This window comes from Hypanus sabinus, chromosome 6, assembly GCF_030144855.1.
Source record: "Hypanus sabinus isolate sHypSab1 chromosome 6, sHypSab1.hap1, whole genome shotgun sequence".
NCBI lineage: Eukaryota > Metazoa > Chordata > Chondrichthyes > Myliobatiformes > Dasyatidae > Hypanus > Hypanus sabinus.
Genome location: NC_082711.1, coordinates 158,258,452 through 158,278,403, shown reverse-complemented (window position 1 = coordinate 158,278,403; position 19,952 = coordinate 158,258,452). Strand labels below are relative to the sequence as shown.

The window sequence follows — 19,952 nt, the reverse complement described above, 5'->3', positions numbered from 1 at the left end:
ATCTTTTACTCGCTTAGCTATTCACAGTAACAGAAATTTTGACTGGGGTGCCCAAACTTTTGCATGCCACTGTCCTCTACTTGTGGATATGACAATAAATTCAACTTTGACTTTGAATTCAGTAGCTCCTCTGTAAAAGTAATGACAGTAAAATCCCATGAATACAATAATATGGCAGTTTTAAATACCTCTGGATTCCCCAAAGGAAGAGATATGCTTTTGTCAGATATAGAAGTAAATCATATATGCACTTTTCTATAGTTTTTTGTAAGATCTATAAAATGAATGTGTTTTTATTTCAGGTTGAAGATTTCCAAGATTATTGTGGTTGGGGACCTGTCAGTGGGAAAGACATGTTTAATCAACCGGTGAGTATGCCTAGTTATGCAACAGTGCTGTGGATCTCGAGTCCCATTTTGTTCAGACTAGTAAGAATGACAGATTGCTTTCCCTCAAGGACTTCAATGAAGAAGATAGATTTGGAAGGATCTACTGTCTTTGGAGGTGGTGCAGAGGAGGTTCCACAGGTTGATTCCAGGGATGAGGGGGTTAGACTATGAGGAGAGAGTGAGTTGCCTGGGATTATACTCACTGGAATTTAGAAGAATGAAAGGAGACCTGGTAGAAACATATAAAGTTATGAAAAGGATAGATAAGATAGAGGCAGGAAAGTTGTTTCCACTGGACATAGCCTCAAGATTTGGGGAGTAGATCTAGGATGGAGATGAGGAGGAACTGCTTTTCCCAGAGAGTGGTGAATCTGTGGAATTATCTGCCCAATGAAGCAGTGGAGGCTACCTCAATAAATATATTTAAGACAAAGTTGGATAAATTTTTGCATTGTAGGGGAATTAAGGGTTATGGGGAAAAGACAAGTAGGTGGAGATGAGTCTGCGGCCAGATCAGCCATGATCTTATTGAATGGCAGAGCAGGCTCGATGGGCCAGATGGCCTACTCCTGCTCCTATTTCTCACATTTACAAATATCCTGTAATTTCACGATCATGATTGAAATGAAAATCAGAAAAACAGCAGACTCTGGAAATCTGAAATAAAATTTTTACTATTAATAATGCAAATTCTTTTAAAAAATCAGTACAATTTAATTTACAGCTTCTAATAATAGCTTCAATAACAATTTAATTTTTCATCTGATCTGGAGGGAATTTTGCTAACATTTGTTTCTGATTTGCTGGACTTGTAACCTGACCAAATCGGCTATATATCTTGCTGTTTATGTCTGACTTGATAAAGTGTGAGGAGATATGCTTTTCATACCTTTTAAATGTTTCCATATTCCCTTCAGTTTCTGTAAGGATATCTTTGACAAGAATTACAAAGCTACTATTGGAGTGGATTTTGAGATGGAACGGTTCGAAGTACTGGGAGTCCCCTTCAGTTTGCAACTGTACGTATGCAGCTGAATGTGTTGATTGCAAAAATTAAACCATATCAGCTTTCATTACTAAAAAGAATTTGTTCTCATCCACCACATTTATTTAATAGCATTTGGTCATATTGTAGCACATTTCCACACAGCTTGGTGAAATAGAATATTTACAGAGTAGACAAAATTTGATACGGAGTCATGAGAAATGGTGCATTTTGTAAAGAAGGTTGCGGGAAGTTGTACATATTGATCATTGAAGATGATAAAATTGATAAACCTGTTTAAAAAAACATAGAGAATTATTCAACTTATATGTAGAAACAAAGTGCAAAAGCAATGAAAAGAGGGAAAGGGTGTAAAGACGGAAAGGGTGAAAAGGTGATTGGGTTGCGTGATACCAATGATGTTAAACTCCAATTATGCGGCAAAACAAAATGAAGTGTCATTTCTGACCTTTAGAAATTCAAAGGAAGATAGAATCAGGTTTATTATCACCAGCTTGTGACGTGAAATTTGTTAACTTAGCAGCAGTTCAATGCAATACATAATCTAGAAGAGAAAAGTAATAAATATAATTAAAACAATAAGTGTATCAATTACAGTATATGTATATTAAATAAATTTTCTAAAATGTGCAAAAAAACAGAAGTACTGTATATCAAAAAAAGTGAGGTAGTGACCAAGGATTCAATGTCAATTTAGGAATTGGATGACAGAGGGGAAGAAACTGTTCCTGAATTGCTGAGTGTGTGCTTTCAGGCTTCTGTACCTCCTACCTGATGGTAATAGTGGGAAAAGGGCATGCCCTGGGTGCTGGAGGTCCTTAATAATGGACGCTGCCTTCCTGATACACCGTTCCCTGAAGATGTCCTGGGTACTTAGTAGGCTGGTACCCACAATGAAGCTGAATAGATTTACAACCCTCTACAGCTTCTTTTGGTCCTGTGCAGTAGCCCCTCCATACCAGACAGTGATGCAGTGTGTCATGGTACAACTATAGAAGTTTTTGAGTGTATTTGTTGGCATTCCTAATGAAGTATAGCTGCTGTCTTGCCTTCTTTATAACCACGTTGATATGTTGGGACCAAGTTAGATCCTCGGAGATCTTGACACGCAGGAGCTTGAAACTGCTCACCTAACAGAGATGTTCAAAATTATAAAAGGTTTTGATAAAGCACGGAGATGAAATGTGTTCACTTGCAGGCAGCTCAGTAACCAGAGCGTTGTATTAATTGCTTAAGAGGAGACATAGCCACTTAATAGTTTCCATTCCCCATGATCAACAGAGTATACCAGACAGGCTGTATCTGCTTGGATTTCAATCTTAATGCCCTCAAATGTCACCCATTTAGTGTACTTAATTCATTTAGTTGTGTTCAGTCTATCATTTCTCAGCTTCTAGCGCCATTCTCACTCTCTACCCTCACCAGCTCTTGCTCCATCTCTTCCCTCCAACATTTTATGCTGGCTATCTATAGCTCACTCCAGCTTAAGGAACTTGACCTGACCTGAAATGCTGCTGTCCATTTGAGCTTCCATACACACTGCCTGACCAGCTGAGTTCACCCAACTTGTTCTAGGTTCCACAATTTGCCGTCTCTGGTGGCTCCAATTAGTATTCAATGGTCTTTGATCACTATTTGCAATCCCTGATCAATACTTATTGATCCTAATCGATATTTAGTGACATACCCCACCCAATCAAGAAATGTTTGTCCGTTCATAGGTGCTCACTGACCCATACCCAATACAAATTGATCTCTGATTGATATTCAGTAACCATTAATAAGTATTCAGTAAACCATAAATGCTGCTCATAAATCTTTGAACAAAATATGCTGATACCTCATTGATTTTCTATAATTTCTGATTAATTACAATTGATGACTGATCAATGAACCATTGATTTATTGACCCTTGAGTGGACTCCAGCTACCAAGCAGGAAACACTTTGCTTTGAAAGCAGGATTGGGTTCAACTTTATTGAATTCTAAGTTTGACTAGGTTGTTGGCTATCTGTATAAAATACTTTTGACTAGGGCAGTCCAGCATCATCTTTGCAACTAACTACTAGCAAAAGAAAAAGGCAATAACACATTCCTGAAAATTATGTGAAGTACAAGGATAGGTCTGAACTTGAATAGTGTATTAGAATACTCTATGGCTTTTAATAAGCTATATAGCAAACTTATGAACCAATGCTCCTGTATAGATTCGGTAAGGCATAATAAAATTTGTAAGATTCTGGTCCTGTTGAGGTGAGAGGTATCAACAACACAGGTGTACTTTTATGAATTGTGGTTTTAGATAGCCCCTCTCTGAAGAAAGCATACTGGACTTATAAGGGCCCTGAGAGAAGCCAAAGCATAACGCTAATTTTGGAATGAGAGGTCAAACTGTTCAGTGGAAAGCAAAGGTAAAATAACAGTTCTGAGAGATATTGGAAAACAGAAAAGAAACTTTATTCCAAGAATTATTACAGAACTAGAACCTAACACTCAGAAATAAATATGTTAAAATATACTTCATCCCTCAAAATTGCTCTCAAAAGATGGTGTGACTGAGTATTGCAGCATAGTATTTAACTGAATCTGGTTGTGAATGTTTGTCCAGAGGTTTCAGTTTAGACTGCATTCATTCATTGCCAGAATCACATTCAAACTGCAGCACATCCAGGCAGAGAGGCACAGGCACAAGGGTGAGCAGTGAAGCCTCTGCTGTTATGGTCTGACCAATAGTAACACTGAATATCATGCCTCTTTTCCTCACATAAACTGGAATTGAAATTGTCCTATCATGGTCCTTCTTCAATCCACAAGCTCTTGCAAGTATTTGTCATAGGAATGACTGGATGACCTTTAACTGAGGAAATTATTTATATTTGACATCCTTTGTGGAGCTCTCTTACTTCTCAGTAAGGCTAAGAATAGTGGAGCAGTAACAGTGCCTATAGAATGGATTAGGTTAAGTGGAGTAGGGCCAGGTATATGGCCTGTAGATTTGCTAAAGGCAGTCTTAGAATCACAGAAATATCAGCCAACACCACACAATCTTAGAAAGGAAGTTCAGTGGCATGTGAAGCCCTTTTGACAGTGTACATGTTGCAGAATGTTAGTTTTGTTCATTGATTTTTGGTTGGCGTAGTGGGATTACTAACTTTATCCTATATTCTGGTGAATTTAAATTCAAGTTTAAAATTAAATTTAAAAGCAGGTATATGGTCATCATCTAATTAAGATATGGTGCATGCTTGAAGATTGGAATGGCATCTCCCTTTTCTGTTTCCTCAGAGGGAATGATAACAGTAGGTTCCTTAACACTGAATAATAAATCCTTTGCTTTTCATCCCTGAGCTACTGTTGACTTGAAGTTTGAGGTAAAAATAATAAAAGAAAAGTATAAAAGAATGAAAATTAAGATAAAGCATGAGCAAGTGGAGCATAAACCGAGAGAACAAAGGGGATGAGGGAGGAGGTTGGGGGGGAAGAAGGATTTATACACAGTTCCTTGTTGAGGCAGAACCAGATTAATAGTTATATCAATAGACTAAAATGTGAAAACGGCCACAGCAGATCAAATAGTTACAAGTAGCAAGATAATGATAATACAAAGGTACATTCAGATGGAGGTCAATATTGGCATATGTATTATATTGAAATAAATCTAAACATCAATATATATTCTCCAATAGATGGGACACAGCAGGTCAGGAGAGATTCAAGTGTATCGCATCAACGTACTACAGAGGTGCCCAAGGTACAATTTATCTATAGTTCTGATATCATGAAATGTAGTTTTATCAGATTTGGAGAGGAGGTTTACATGTATATCGAAACATAGCCTGGGATGCTTGCCTAGTACTGTACAAAGGGGGTGCTGGTAAATTAATTGTTACTGCCTTTCTTGTGAGATTTTCAGCTGGTTCATAAAATATCACAGCTTGCCAAAGGGAACAGGGTCTCCAGAGGCATCTCAGAAATGTCATTCCTCTCATTTGCTGTTGGAATGATATATTTATTGATGTAATATTAGTAGTCATTGGGCTATCAAGTAATCTATTTTGTCCGATATCTTGAGGTACTCCCAAGAGTCTGTACAAAGGCAAGTATCTTTACTGGTGACTCATAATCTAAGTTTGTCTTTGTATTCAACTGGGAAATCCAGCGAACACAGCAGAATTAACAATTCCCACATTCCTGAATCTGTGTTTGATGGGGGAGAAGCCCCTCCCACCCTCGCATCATGCATCCTGTTCTCCTGCTAGTCCTCCCCGCATTCCCCATCCCACCCCGGCAAGCTCCGACACGGGTGAGGTGAGATCCTCCACAGACGTGCAGTTGGTGGTGAAGCTTCCCACTGCTCCAGGAGAGAAATATCTGAGCTCTGAGGCTTGCTCTTCCCTTGTCCAATGCCTGCTGCTGGCAGTTCAGAGGGCTTTTTTTCTGGTGTCCATCCATGATATTTAAAGATTAGCTCTATTTGTCGCATGTGTATCGAAACATACAGTGAAGTGCCTCGTTTTGTGCCCAATCAAATCGGCGAGAATTGAGCTGGGCAGCCCGCACTTATCGCCGCACTTCTGGCACCAACTCAGAATGCCCACAACTCACCAACCATAACGATTCGTGTTGAGAATGTGGGAGGAGGTCACAGGGAGAAGGTACAAACTCCTTACAGACAGCGACGGGATTTGAACCCTTGTAGCTGGTGTGATTTCTGTGTAATGCTGTTCATGCACGGAACAATGACAGCCAACACCCGTCCCTTTCGCTAGCAACGCAATTTTTAAAAATCGGGGCCAATCAGCTGCAGAAGGTGATTGGAAGGCGTAATGAGCATCTGGAGACTAGGAGGCTGCCTTCCAGCAGATTCTGGTACTGATCATTCAACACATCCACACAGCTCTTAAGAGATTAAGAAGCAGACAGCTTGAAGCAAGCCAGATCACAAGAAAAACAACTCCTCAGTAATCTCACACAAACTGCAACAACCTAAACCAGGAGATGCTCTCCTTTTGCTGAAGCCTGCGACAGTTCTGATTCTGCGACAGTTCTGATTTGTGCAGTGCCAAATAGTCTGAATCTAGGCTTGATGCCTCAATCTAGGCTTGAAGCCGTGTCTCCTCATTCAGACAGCTGTAAAGTGTGGCATGTTGCTATTTCAGGGGGGAAATGGGATATCTGTCCATGGTGTCCTGGACTTTATTTTTCTCTAGCCTATCTAATCGTTAATATGATGTTTTTGGAAGCCTGCTATGCTCAGGTTGGTCGAGGCATTCCCTACACAAGCAATTACATTTAAAAACTGCCTTACTGGTTGTAAACCACTTTAAAGTATTAAGGGCAAGTCAAGAAATGCACGGCCTTGTTCACAAAAATAGCACATTCAGCACCATCGTGTGGTGGGGAAATGACTGACAACTATTGATAATTTTTCAGTCTCATTTTGGTTCCATGTCATGGGGTGAAGCAGATCAACCAGTGCTGTCTGTGCTGCTGAGAGCTGGTCACAGGGTGTTCTTACCAGGTGCCACTCTGTCAGAGAAGAGCAGTTGAAGCTCCTTTCTCCAGTGACCTGTATCCAAACAGAATCAGAATCAGGTTTTATAACAACAGCGTATGTCATGAAATTTTTTTTCTTTGTGGCAACAGTACAATGCAGTAAATAATATTAGAAAATAATGTGAAAAGTATATATGTTAAATATCGCAAAACTAGAAATAAAAATATAGTGAGGTAGTGTTCGTGTTTTTGATGTCCAATCAGAAATTGGATGGCAGAGGGGAAGAAGATGTTCTTGAATTGTTGAGTGTGGGCCTTCAGGCTTCTGTATCTCCTTCCTGATGGTAGCAAGAAGAGGGCATGTCCTGGGTGATGGGGATTCTTAATGATGGATGCCATCTTTCTGAAGTATGGCTTCTTGAAGATGTCCTGACATCTGTTGCTGTTAGTGTGGAGGTTGCATATTCACACTGTGAATACATGGATTCCTTCTGGCTGCTTCAATTTCCTCTCACTTCCCAAGGACATGCAGGTAGGTGGGTTAGTTTGTCATAATAAGTCACCTGTGGTGTGTAGGTGTGTGGTACACTCTGAGGAATTGTTAACAGGTAGGTGGAATGAACAAGCTTCTGTGAGCTGGCATGAACTTGGTGGGGCAAAATTACCTATGTATTTGCCATAAGGAAGTTTTGATATTATGTGAATAACAAAATGAAGGAATTAAGTCTTTCCAACCAGATGTATTCCTGAAATAAAACAGAAACTGCTGGACGAACTCAGCAGGTCAGACAGCATCTTTGGCAGGAATTTGGATTAACAGATATAGCTAGACGTTCTGGGCATTTTCTGTTTCCATTTACTTTGATTTTGTGCTTGTATAATTGCCAAGCTTGGGCTGTGAAATAACCTATGGTAAGAGCATGTGTGTCTTGTGACAGTGAGGCAGTGCACAGTTCACTTATACATACATCTAGAATATAAATTCAAGTATCTGATCCAAATTTTAGGGTTTTTTTTCTATTTTGTAACTAAGTGTAATAGTGATGCGGCTTCTGATGATGGAGAAGAAAGATAAGGCTTTGTCTCATTTAGAAATGAGATGGAAACTTACCACTTGGAGATTTAGAAAGTAGGATAAATTTCTCCCATATGGCATGGTTAAATCTTCAGCAGGCCTTAAACTTAAAAGAAAAGGGTGTGTTTGTGGGCAAGTTACCGAATCTCTAGACCTCATTTGTGCTCCTATTAAAAACCAAAATCACCTGGAGCATTCCTTTAGCAAGGAGGTTGCTGCATGCCTGCCCTGTCTCCTGTCCATCACTGCGAGAAGTGAGTGTGGTGCTCAGAACATATCTGTCAGTCATCTTCAGGATGAGCTATTAAATCACTTCTTGACTGCTTTCCATTCCATGGCTATGTGCTACAGGGAGAGTATCTCTGGTGATCCGGCCAGCATGTATCCTTAAGTTAGCCTTTCTTTAAAAGATGAGTTGTATCTGGTCATGGTTAATTAATGAGTGGAGTTGGTGTGAGCACATTTTTCTTGCATTACAGCAGTGGCTGCTCTCCATTGACTATAAAGCTCTGTGGGGTCTTCTGCAAGAAATGTGAAAGGTGCAATATAAATGCTAATAATTCTTCCTTTAGTTAGATAATTTTTCTCAGCTGGCTATATCTTTAACATGTAATTTTTTTGCCTTTCATTTGAATGCATTTAGCTCACTGTTCCATTTCCTGTTATTTCAAATAAAAATAGTACTGCAATCTGTTTTTCAGCAATAATCATCGTGTTTGATGTTACTGACATCGCATCTCTGGATCATGTAAAGTAAGTAAAAAAGTGAAGCTTTAGCTGCCATTTGAATAGAAACCCTCAAAACAATCCAGTTTCTGGTATAACAAACATAAGAAAATCTGCTGATGCAGGAAATCCTGAGCAACACAGACGAAATACTGGAGGAACTGAGCAGGCCAGGCAGCATCTATAGAAAAGACTAAACAGTTGATCTTCTGGGGCCAGGACCCTTCATCAGGATTGATGGAGGGTCTCGGCCAAAAACGTCGACTGTTTCCTCTTTTCCTTGGATGTTGCCTGACCTGCTGAGTTCCTCCAGAATTTTGTGTGTGTTGCTTGTTTCTGGTATAAAATTTATTTTGTGTGTATTGCTCTGGATTTTCAGCATCTGCAGAATCTCTTGTGCTTTTTTATTTTGTTACTCTCCTCTGAGATGAATTGTCATATTTATGATAACTGAAACTCCAAAAATTCGTTATACTGGTTTGAAATCAACCGCTTTTCTACACACTAAATATACTATCCTTCTGAACTTGCTATAATGAAGGCAATGAAATCAAATGCAGAAAATGATGTTCAATGTGCAGTTAGTAGAACAAATGGGTATAGCGGTTAAAACAACCTAGTAGGTTGTATTTTGACTCAAACAGCTTGGTGCATCTCCTTAGGGAGCAAGGACAAGACTGATAAAGGTTTAAGACCCCTACATTGCTCTTTTAATAATGGCTGCACTTTAAAAGTATTTTAATTACAATAAAGTGTCTCTGTGAGGGTCTCCAATCTATGGTTTCAGAGAGGAGCACCAAAACCAGGGACTGTTTTATGCCTGGTTTTTGGTACACCTCTCAAATACCAGGGACAAAAATGTTAACACAGGGCAAGAGAAGTGAGAAATAAAACATAGCAACTGTAAACGTATTTTAACATGAGTTCATTAATAAGGCAGTGTGTACCAGGCAACTAAGACCCCTCCTTTCCCCAACTATGTCTCACAGGTCGCAGCTGCATGTAGTTGGGTCTCTCGGGGTAGGTTGTGTACTGATAATACTCCAAATGTACTGGAAAGAGAGCTGGGCATCCATGAGGGATGTGGTTAGATTGAGTATTTAATATAAGCCAAGTTGTTGCTGTATAAGCTTCATGAATTGTTGCAATTGTTGTCGTCGATGAGACAAAGTCACAGTTGAGTTTATTGTCATGTGCACAAGCCCATTTATGCTTAGGTACAGTGAAAAACTGACCTGCAACAACATCATAGGTACATGACATACTGTATATGCAGCATTGACCAGAAAAAATATGAATTAAATAGTTTTTACAAGAAAGAACACAGTCCATTATAAGGCAAAGTGATCAGTGTTTTTAAACTCTAGTGATTTTGGGCTGTGCTGAATGGTTTGAGAACCAAATACATGAAAGGGAAAAAGCTGTCCTTGAATCTAAAATAAAGGAGAAAAGCAGAGTTGCTAAATTGCACACTTTATCACTTTAGCCCAGCATGTAACAATGAAAGTACTTCCTAAGCTGGCTACGGTTCCAAATACAAAAGGTTTTGAAAAGTGACAATAAATGTCATCAGTTTGAGTCAGAGGGCTCTGTGACGGGAGGGGTGGGGGATGTGGCGCTCGATCCAGCGTACCTGGCCTACTTGCATTGCTCATTTTATTTGAGCCAACTCTGGTGGCGGTGGGTTCCTCCTCCATTTGTGGACAGGAATACATAGAAAATGCATCCTTGTCCAACGTACATCCAACTGCAGAAGTGGCCAATGAACATCTATTGTTTTCTTTACAGTTGTGGGTATGTAGGGAAGTTTTTATTTTGCACACGAGTTTGTGTACATTCTAACAGAACATTGACTAGAGGAACCCACGTTTTAGCTTTTGAAAGAGGCCGGGAAGGTGCATGTACTTAAATCAGCTGTTGTAATCTGACATGTAAGTTGCATGCCTATGTTGAAGAGATTCTGAATATAAAGCTTGGCTAAGATCTGATGGGAAACAGAGGAGCATGATCCCAGAAGTCCTCAAAGATATCTGTGATGTTTTCTTGGCACAGAAATTGTACCCTGCCACCTCTGTGGTTTGGAGATGGATTATGTGCTAATGTAGCAATGAGGTTTCCATGGGTAATGTGAGCACCGTGTCTGTGATCGCTTTTCATCTTCCATATCCTTTCATTGCGCTTTGCAATATCTCAGTAAAATACATGCAAAAGGAAAGCAATTTTTGGTCAAGCTTCGTTTCAGCATAGAATGATGATGCTGTGAAAAAGTAACAGATCTAACAAGTGTTTCAATGTGTAAAATTAGTCCTGTAAGATTAGCACAGAATTTGAAACATGATTTTCTTCTCCATTTTCTCTTTTATCTTCTTAATACGTATTCCTATGCTTTTTGGTCCTCAGACAATGGTTAAAAGATGCTCTCAAAGAAAATGACCCTGCCTCTGTGCTGTTGTTTTTAGTTGGGACAAAGAAGGATCTTAGTGTAAGTACCAACAAAAAGTTGTAAGCAATTTACAAAAATATTGAGTTGTATTTTAATTTAAACACTACGTTGTATTTGAATTCAAATTCTACGTTATATTTTAATTCAAACACTACAACAGTTATTTTTCAAATTTTTTGCATGCCCCAGGATAATGGGGGAAGGAGGAGCCATTGATATCAACAACTTCCAGAGGAAACCTTAGAAAATGCTATTTCCCTCAAAACCCTTGTATCTTTTATACTATTTTATTCATCTGCCTTGATACTCTTAAGGAAAACAAATCCAACCTGTCTCAGTCTCAGTGTTAGCCCAGTGTTGCAGGCTATAGAGAGGATAATTCCACATTTCCAATATCCTAGTAGATCTGCTTTATTCGTTTTCATGTGAAGATTTTGATTTACATTTAGTTTTCATTAATTAACATTTATGGTTTTATTGAGTTAAAACAATATATCAGAATTACTCTTGAGGATGTGCAGGATCACAAGAATCAGAAGTGGTCATGTTAAATACCGCTAGGACACCTTCTCTTGGTTTCCTCTCGTTGCCTTTCCCCTAACTGGGGTTCATCCTGCCCATAGTGTTAGCAAGTATTTTGATGGGTCTCCAGTAATGGGTTTCCAATTGGGAAGTTTTAAGCTAGGAAGCCAATTTCTACAGGCCAATTGACCATGAGATTGGGGAGTGGGGTGCATGCTGTAGATGCCCAGTTCTTGAAATCAACCAAGCCACCCCTCTACTTTTCAATGTCGTGAGCTTACCAATGTTGGAGATAAAATCAACCTTGACTTAGGGTGTGACAGCTAAAGCCAGGTCTATTTTGTTTCTTCTACTTACCCAGTATACCATTCATTGTCCTGTACAGTCTGCTTCCCAGTACAGCCTGATAGAGAAAGATGCTATCAAAATTGCTAAGGAAATGAAAGCTGAATATTGGGCAGTGTCTTCACTAACAGGTGAGTACAGTTTTATCAAGTCCTAAATATATAATACCTATAATCAGCACAGTATCTGATGTTGGTCATTTCTTTGCAGAAGGGATCTATGAAATTCTGTGAGAAGAGGAGCCAATAGTAGAGAATGGACCAGTGCCTAGTTTGGATGAAGGGGTGCTTTGAGCTTATAATGAAAATGTAATTGTAGATGTATTGCTGCACATTATAATCTCTCCTTTTATTTATTTAGTGAGGAGCAGTGTGTAAGAGTCAGCGGATTCTTTATCTGCTTTCATTATTGCCATGGCAGAGTAGCTTCAAGAGGTTGAATGGTCTAAGCATATTCCTCATTGTCTCTGTGGCACCTTTAATCTTTCAATAGGGCTTTGTTATGTAGACATACAGTATATTTAAAAAGAAAATGATTCTAGATTTAATGCTGAAAATAATGTTTGCAAGTTTGTCAGCATTATGTTTACATGTTTCTGTCATATTTCAGAACGAACATGGAATAAGATCTTGTGTTTGAGGTTCCAACTCTACTGGGACTACATTCCCCATGTTTTAGATTGATAGCTGTAGGGATAGTGTCAGAAATTCAAAGATTGAGAAACTGATTCAAAGTTGCAAGGAAATTGTACCAAATATATATTTAAATTGTCCCTGGGTATTTGTGTGTGCTTGTTTGTCAGTTTGTCTGATTGCATGGTACATGGTGTGGTGTGTTTGTGGCTATGTCTGAGGGATTTGAATGGAAGGTGTTTGGTGGAGATTTGAATTAATTTGCAACTCCTGTCACAGTTTCATCCAGCTCCATGTCCTATCTCTCATTCTATGAATATTGTGTGCTCCTTCTCTGTAGTTTGAATAGTGTGGGTACTTCCATTAAACAGCACCTGTATTGTGGAATTTTCTTCTTAAATTTTGTACTTGGACTAGTTTTGAATCATCTATCCTACTTCAAGTCTTGTGAAGTTAATTCCCTCATGTTACTTTGCAACAGCAAAAGGACTCACCTGAATTTTCCAAGGGGATTCTCTCAGTCAGTGAAATTTCAGTGGGAACAAGGTTTTCATCAGTTATGGCATTCATTCAGGAGAATTCCAGTCGACTTTCTGAGGGCTATGAGTTGTAAGGGTGCAGTTTCGTTGCCTACTCAACAACTCCATTAGGTGGCACTGTCCAACCATTCTTCAGCAAATACTTCAGCTCCAAATGTGTTATCAGCCTTATGTCTAAAATGGCAGTGACAAGATTCCTGAAGTAAGCAGTTTAGTTTGTGCAGTTAGCCTTTGAAGCTGAAGTAAAGTGGACCTAATACTTACCTGTTCCCTTTCAAAACAGCATTTTCATTAAAGAATCTATAATAACTATAATATCTTATGGCATCAAAAGTGCATATCAAATAATATGTCTGAGTGCATTGTGAACATTTATATTTCTGCAGGCTTTGGTGTTTTTCTATTATTTTCATAGCCGTGCATGATTACCAGCTTTACCCAGCGTGTGACCTGCCTTTAAGTATCTTTCAATGGAGCTTCTGAGGAACTTAGAGCTTGAGCACCAATTGTGACTGATGGTTTTGTTTTTTAAGCACCAGGCCTTATCCACTGGCAGACTGCCACAGTGAACATGTACATATCCTGCTCCTACAAAGCATCAACAAGGTTGCACATTTATGTGGTGCTGTGTTTAAAAGAATATTAGCGCGAGGATTTTTACAAGTCAGCTCTTTCTTTTGAAAGCTAACACATTCTTCTTCATTATATTTAGGAGAAAATGTAAATGAATTCTTCTTCCGGGTTGCCTCCTTGACATTTGAAGCTAATGTATTGGCTGAGCTAGAAAAGACAGGTCCGAGGAGGATTGGTGATGTTGTTCGTGAGTATAGCCATTAATTACACATGAAACACTTCTTTTCAACTATAGCTGTTCAGCTCAAATCAGTAGAGATGCCAGTAGCAAGGGATGGGCAATGGGCCAACAATGCCCATCTCTCATACAAGTTTTACAGAAAACAATGGATCAAAAGAGACATTATTTTTAAGAACTAAGCACAAGAGATTCAGCAGATGCTGGAAATCCATAATAATACACAGAAACTGCTGGAGGAGCTCAGCAGGTCAGGCAGCACCTATGGAAAGGGATAAAGAGACAACATTTTGGGGCAAGGCCTTTCATCAGGACTCATAATACAGGGTCTCAGCCTGAAGCATCCACTGTTTATTTCCTTCCATGAATACCGCCTGGCCTGAGCTGCAGAGTTCCTCCAGTGTCTTGTGTATGTTATTTTAAGAACTGAAGTTGTTTCCCAAATGATGATTTGCTGGGTCATTGGAGGTGGGACAAGCTGCCTAGACTAGGAAAATTAAAATGGTAGTCAATTTCTCACGATGTCGAAGGAGGTGAATTGGCCCATTGAGATGATGCGATTTCTCAGATCAATCCCACTATTATTCTTCAGTGTCCCAAGTCCAATTCCCTCTCAGATGCTCACTGACACGATCCAGTTCTCCAACCGTCCATTACACCAGTACTCATTCAACACACTGGCATGTCTTTGGGATATGGGAGGATACCGGGAAACTCGTGTGCTCAAAGGGAAAAAGAGCAAACTTCAAAAAGAGGACGCAGGTGGGAACAGAATCGAACACTGGTTGCTGGACTGAGTGGAAGCAATAAAACTCACAGCTGTACCACTCTCCAGCATCATTGGATGTTGTCTGTACCTCTGAGCCGATTGTGGCACAGACTCAAAATAGAGTGCATCCTTTTCGAATGGAGATGAGGAGGGATTTCTTTATCCTGAGAGTGGTGAATCTGTGGAATACAATGCCATGGGTGGCTATGGACACCAAGACGTTGGGTATATTTAAGGCAGAAGTTGACAGATACTTGATTAGTCAGGGCATGAAAGGATTTGGGGAGAAGGTGAGATATTGGGACTGAGAGGAAAAATGGATCAGCAATGATGAAGTGGTGGAGCAGACTTGATGTATCAAATGGACAATTCTGCTCCTATATCTTATGGTCTTAACAGAGGGAGAAGCAGGTCACTTAATCATCCTATTAACTGGTAATGCTGATCATTGAGTGAAGGATAGGGAGAAAACACCCTTTTTAAAAAGTAAATCCTAGTGATTGTGGTACCAGAAGGTTCAGGAGGCATCATTTTTAATTTCACAGCCTGAGCTCTAATTTGGATCTCATCCCTGTTCTAAAATTCTATGTACAAGTGTCTCCAATGATACGGCAGTTCAGGTAATGGAAATTTGCCCGTACAGAATTTGCAAATCACTCTCAAAAATTCTGTGGTACAGAATAAAATTACACTCTTGTGGAAGCTTATGTTGAAGAAATAAACACAAGATATAATTGTAACTTCTCAGGAATAATCAAGCAGATGCCATTGTCTGTAAACATTGCTGCTGCCAGTTCATTTGGCAGCCAGGACGTGGTGGGTGGAGAGGCAGGGGAGCTCCAGTATACTCAAGGCAATGGGGCATGCTCCACTTGTTTGCACCACAAAATTGTAATCCAGCTTCTACAAATATGAGAGGGACCAAAATGAACCATCGTGCCTCGAGTTACTGCTGGAAAGGCTTACAGTATTTTTCAGAAGCTGGTACTAATCTAGTGTTGGGATAAATAAGGTGAAGAACAAAGCATCACCATTCCTGCAGTCATAACTCATTCTAATCTACTGATTCCTGAAATGGATGCTGAGGCTTCCACCTGAGAATAGTGGTGATTCTAGGTCTGCTGATGTCAAGACGTGTGCCCTCATCTCTTTTGTGTTGCCCTTCATCACATGCCCTGGCTTGACTCCTTTAAAAGTTCAAAATTTCAAAGTAAGTTTATTATCCAAGTACATACATGTCACCATATACAACCCTGAGATTCATTGCTTGCGGGCATACTCAATAAATCACGATAGAATAATAACCGTAATAGAATCAATGAAAGAGCACAACAACTTGGGTGTTGAACCAGTATGTAAAAGACTGTCCAGATACAAAATGAAAGTAATAATAAATAAATAATAAATATCAAGAACATGAGACGAACTGTCCTTGAAAGTGGATCTATAGGTTGTGGGAACATTTCAGTGATGGAGCAAGTGAAGTTGAATGGAGTTATCGCCTTTGGTTGAACAGCCTGATGGTTGTGGGGTAGTAACTGTTCCTGAACCTGGTGGTGTGACTTCTGAGGCTCCTATACCTTCTTCCTGATGGCAGCAGGGAGAACAGAGCGTGTCCTGGGTGATGGGTGTCCCTGATGATGAGTGCTGCTTTCCCATGACAACGTTTCATGTAGATGTGCTCAATGGCGGGGTGCATTTTACCCATGATGAACTGAGCCTTACCCACTACTTTTTGCCGGTCTGTCTGTTCAAGGGCATTGGCATTTCCATACCAGGCTGTGCTGCAACCAGTGGATATTCTCTCCACTACACATCTATAGAAGTTTGACAAAGTTTCTATATGGTGTTCAGAGTAGGACTAATCTGGATACTATGCCAGATGACATGGGGTGTGCATCCCCAATCCCTGTCCACTGTCTGGATAAAATCAGATCGGCACTTAAACTGGCTTAGGCCCTGGGACCAAGAAAGCCTGACTAGGGTACAAATGGTGGAATTTTCAGGAATCCACTCTTGTACATGCTAAATTAAATATTTCCAAATTAATTGTTACTATAATCCATAAAGTAAAAAAAAACTCTTTTTCTTTCCTTACAGGTATCAACAACAATGATAAAAACCTATTTAGAACTGGGAAGAAATCTAAGGCGACCTGCTGTCAGTGAGTGACTGGCAACATCAGAGGCTACCTGTTGCACTATAATTTCTGCTTTAACCAAAGATCTGTCATGCCAACAATCATTGGCGCCAACAGAACGCTTTTGTAATGAGAAAACTTGTTAGAAGCTGATGGAATGTGAGCATCCTGCTGGAGACTTTTCCCAAATAATCGCTGTTAAGACACTGCCATTTATGTTAATCCCACATCTCAATATCTTTACCAGTGGAAGAAGTAACGTTATGATGTACAATTCCCACTCTGATGATGCATGGGTTAAAGTTGGTGCTGGAACCAGAAAGAAGATATTTGTAATTTTTTTGACCCCCTCAACTGTTGTTATTATCCTATTACAGGATAGGAATTCATCCCTGGACACACACATTAAGCACATGGTATACATGCATGGAAATTACATCTGAAATTTGGTTCCACTGAAGTCAATAAAATGGAATTTGGGAGTGCATTTGAACATCATTACTCTGTATGCTTAGCGCATGTGATTGAGGAAATATTTTTAGTCCACCTCTCTGATCTGGGAAAAAAAGCAGGGACAATATTCTGTCGCAGCACTATATTTCTGTAGATATTTCTGATGTTTGTGTGTGGGACACAAATGCAGGGAGTTAATTAATAGTACATGCTCTGGAGGAAAGCCATTCATGTTATTTATTATTTAGAGATAGAGTATAGTAACAGGCCCTTGAAATTGCACCACCCAATCACACCGATGCGACCAATTATGTCTTTGGGATATGGAATGAAACTAGTGAAGCCACGGGGAGAAAGGCGGAATTGAAACTGGGTCACTGGTGGTGTAATAGCTCTTCACTAACTGTGCTGCCCCATTTCATCTGTTTATATGAAGGGATGAGAAGTTGGCTATCTGCCTCGGGGTCTGAGGTATCCCACCTGATTTTCCCTGTCTTTGCTAAACACCTTGTTTCAGTAGGTTCAGATGCCAAACTATGATCATGGTTCTGAGTTTGACAGAATGTAAAAACTGGGCAAGATTGATGGTGGCAATAAATATCCAACGTATTCCCAATCTTGAAACTCCTACCAAAGTCATTCACTGCCTGTACTGTGCTTACTTAATATTGATGTGGAAAACTATACCTTCCCTTTCTCCTATGTTTCCAATCTCCTCTCCTATCAGGTTCTTTCTTCTCCAATCCTTGACCTTTCTCACTCACCTGGCTTCACCTATCACATTCCAACTAGCCGCCTCCCCTCCCTCCACGTTTTTATTTGGGCATCTTTCCCCTTCCTTCTCAGTCCTGAAGAAAAGACTTGGCCTGAAACATCGACTGTACTCTTTTCCATAGATACTTGCTGTTCTGCTGAGTTCCTCCAGCATTTTGTGCGTGTATACTTTGGATTTCCAGCATCTGCAGACTTCCTTGTGTTTGTGAAATACATCCTCTGTTTTTCAAACTTATGACGATAACATTTTATGGAGCCAAATTTCGGAAGTAAAATTCCTTGCCCATGCAGTATGTTCATACAATTTTATCGAAAGGTAGTAGAATACTTACACACACTCTCTCTCTATCAGACGCACACATATACACGCACACACATCTGACATACTCTGAGATACTCAAACCACCCTTTCTGGCACCAATAATTATTCCACGGTTAAGGTCACTTAGATCACATTTCTGCCCCATTCTGATGTTTGGGCTTAACGACAACTGAACCCTTTGACCTTGTCTGCATGCTATTATGCATCGAGTGCCTGCCATATGATTGTGTGATTAGATATTTGTATTAACAAACAGGTGTGCCTAGTAAAGTGGCCAGAGTGTACATCAAGGCCAATCTGGATTTAACTCTTCCCCCACGTTTGATTCCATAATCCTTAATACACTTGCCCAACCAATAGCTACCAGTCTAATCCCATATTGCCAGATCTTCCAAAGTGAGAACAAATATTCAGCTAACAGCTTGATGAGTTTTAAGGTGCTAACAGCCACTGAGAGCTCTAGAGATCGAAATGTCCATGAATCTTTACAATTTGCATAAGCCTTTAAAATACAAGTTGTGCAGGCTGTGATTAGAACAAAGTCATTTTCAAAGTCACAGTGCATATAGAACAAAGTCATTTTCGTGGAAGGAACTATCAGTTAAAACAAGTCCAGTATATCCTTTCAGCATATGATCTTCAAGCTTAACCAGGATTTTCTTGCCTTCAAATTTCTTCCTTTAAACTGAATCTATTGTATCTGTGCTGTTAGCAGGTCAGTGATATAGGAATAAAGGGTGCAGGGCAACTGATTATTAAGTACTTCTATGAACTGTTAGAAGAGGTTAGTTTTCAGTCATAGTCCAGCTCTCCAAGAATATAGCAAGTGTCAGAAAAATATGTTGGTTCCCTCATATGCTTGCCTCTTATTCCAAGTTCTCTAATCCCTGATGACACAGTCTTCATCCCACTGCCCACTGCACAAAATTACATCCTTTCACACCTGCTTTTCCCTTCCGGCAGCTGGTAATGAAGACTGTTGGTGGGGTCTGTATCTCACCATTCTATTATTATTCTATTAGTATATTCTATTAGTATGAGCAAAGTTTGCTCAAAACTTCTTATCCATGAACTGTCCATGTTGCTCGAAAGAAAAGCAGTGCACAGATTGAATGACTTTGTAACATTGTTCTTTAGACTTTTTTCTGTGTTCATTATACTACACTTGTCCTTTGTGAAGTATTTTAATGCCATTCACTTTATGTATTTTAATCTACTTGCTTCACCTTCCTTCCTAAATGAGCTCTTCTTATCTGTGATAGTTGTTTTAGTGACCTGACCAATATTCTTTCTCATCCTTACCGACCACAGTGATTAACTATGCTTAAAATAAATGCTCTATAATTACATGATGAAGTGCTGGGAAATAAAAGTATGGTGGCAAGGTATTGCAAATGTAATAACAAACTCTAGATAAAATGTACGAAGACTTGTTGAGAGATGTGTTGTGAGAAAAGTTAAAGAAAATTCTGGTTAATCAATTTAATAAAATTACTATTTTAATGTTCAA

At 39.5% G+C, this 19,952-nt stretch overlaps 1 protein-coding gene across 5 annotated transcripts in view; it reads left to right on the top strand.

Moving 5' to 3' along the window:
• The window catches only part of rab34a (RAB34, member RAS oncogene family a), a 54,468-nt gene extending 34,516 nt beyond the window's left edge, over positions 1 to 19,952 (top strand). For 4 of the 5 annotated variants that reach the window (XM_059973285.1, XM_059973284.1, XM_059973283.1 and 1 more), the window contains exons 4-11: positions 303 to 368; positions 1,307 to 1,408; positions 5,082 to 5,146; positions 8,668 to 8,719; positions 11,093 to 11,174; positions 12,019 to 12,133; positions 13,886 to 13,993; positions 16,854 to 19,952. In XM_059973285.1, coding sequence (XP_059829268.1) covers positions 303 to 368; positions 1,307 to 1,408; positions 5,082 to 5,146; positions 8,668 to 8,719; positions 11,093 to 11,174; positions 12,019 to 12,133; positions 13,886 to 13,993; positions 16,854 to 16,921 — 658 coding nt within the window. In that variant the 3' untranslated portion in view covers positions 16,922 to 19,952. The remainder of the gene's footprint in view (positions 1 to 302; positions 369 to 1,306; positions 1,409 to 5,081; positions 5,147 to 8,667; positions 8,720 to 11,092; positions 11,175 to 12,018; positions 12,134 to 13,885; positions 13,994 to 16,853) is intronic. The other variant, XM_059973282.1, reaches the window with a different exon arrangement.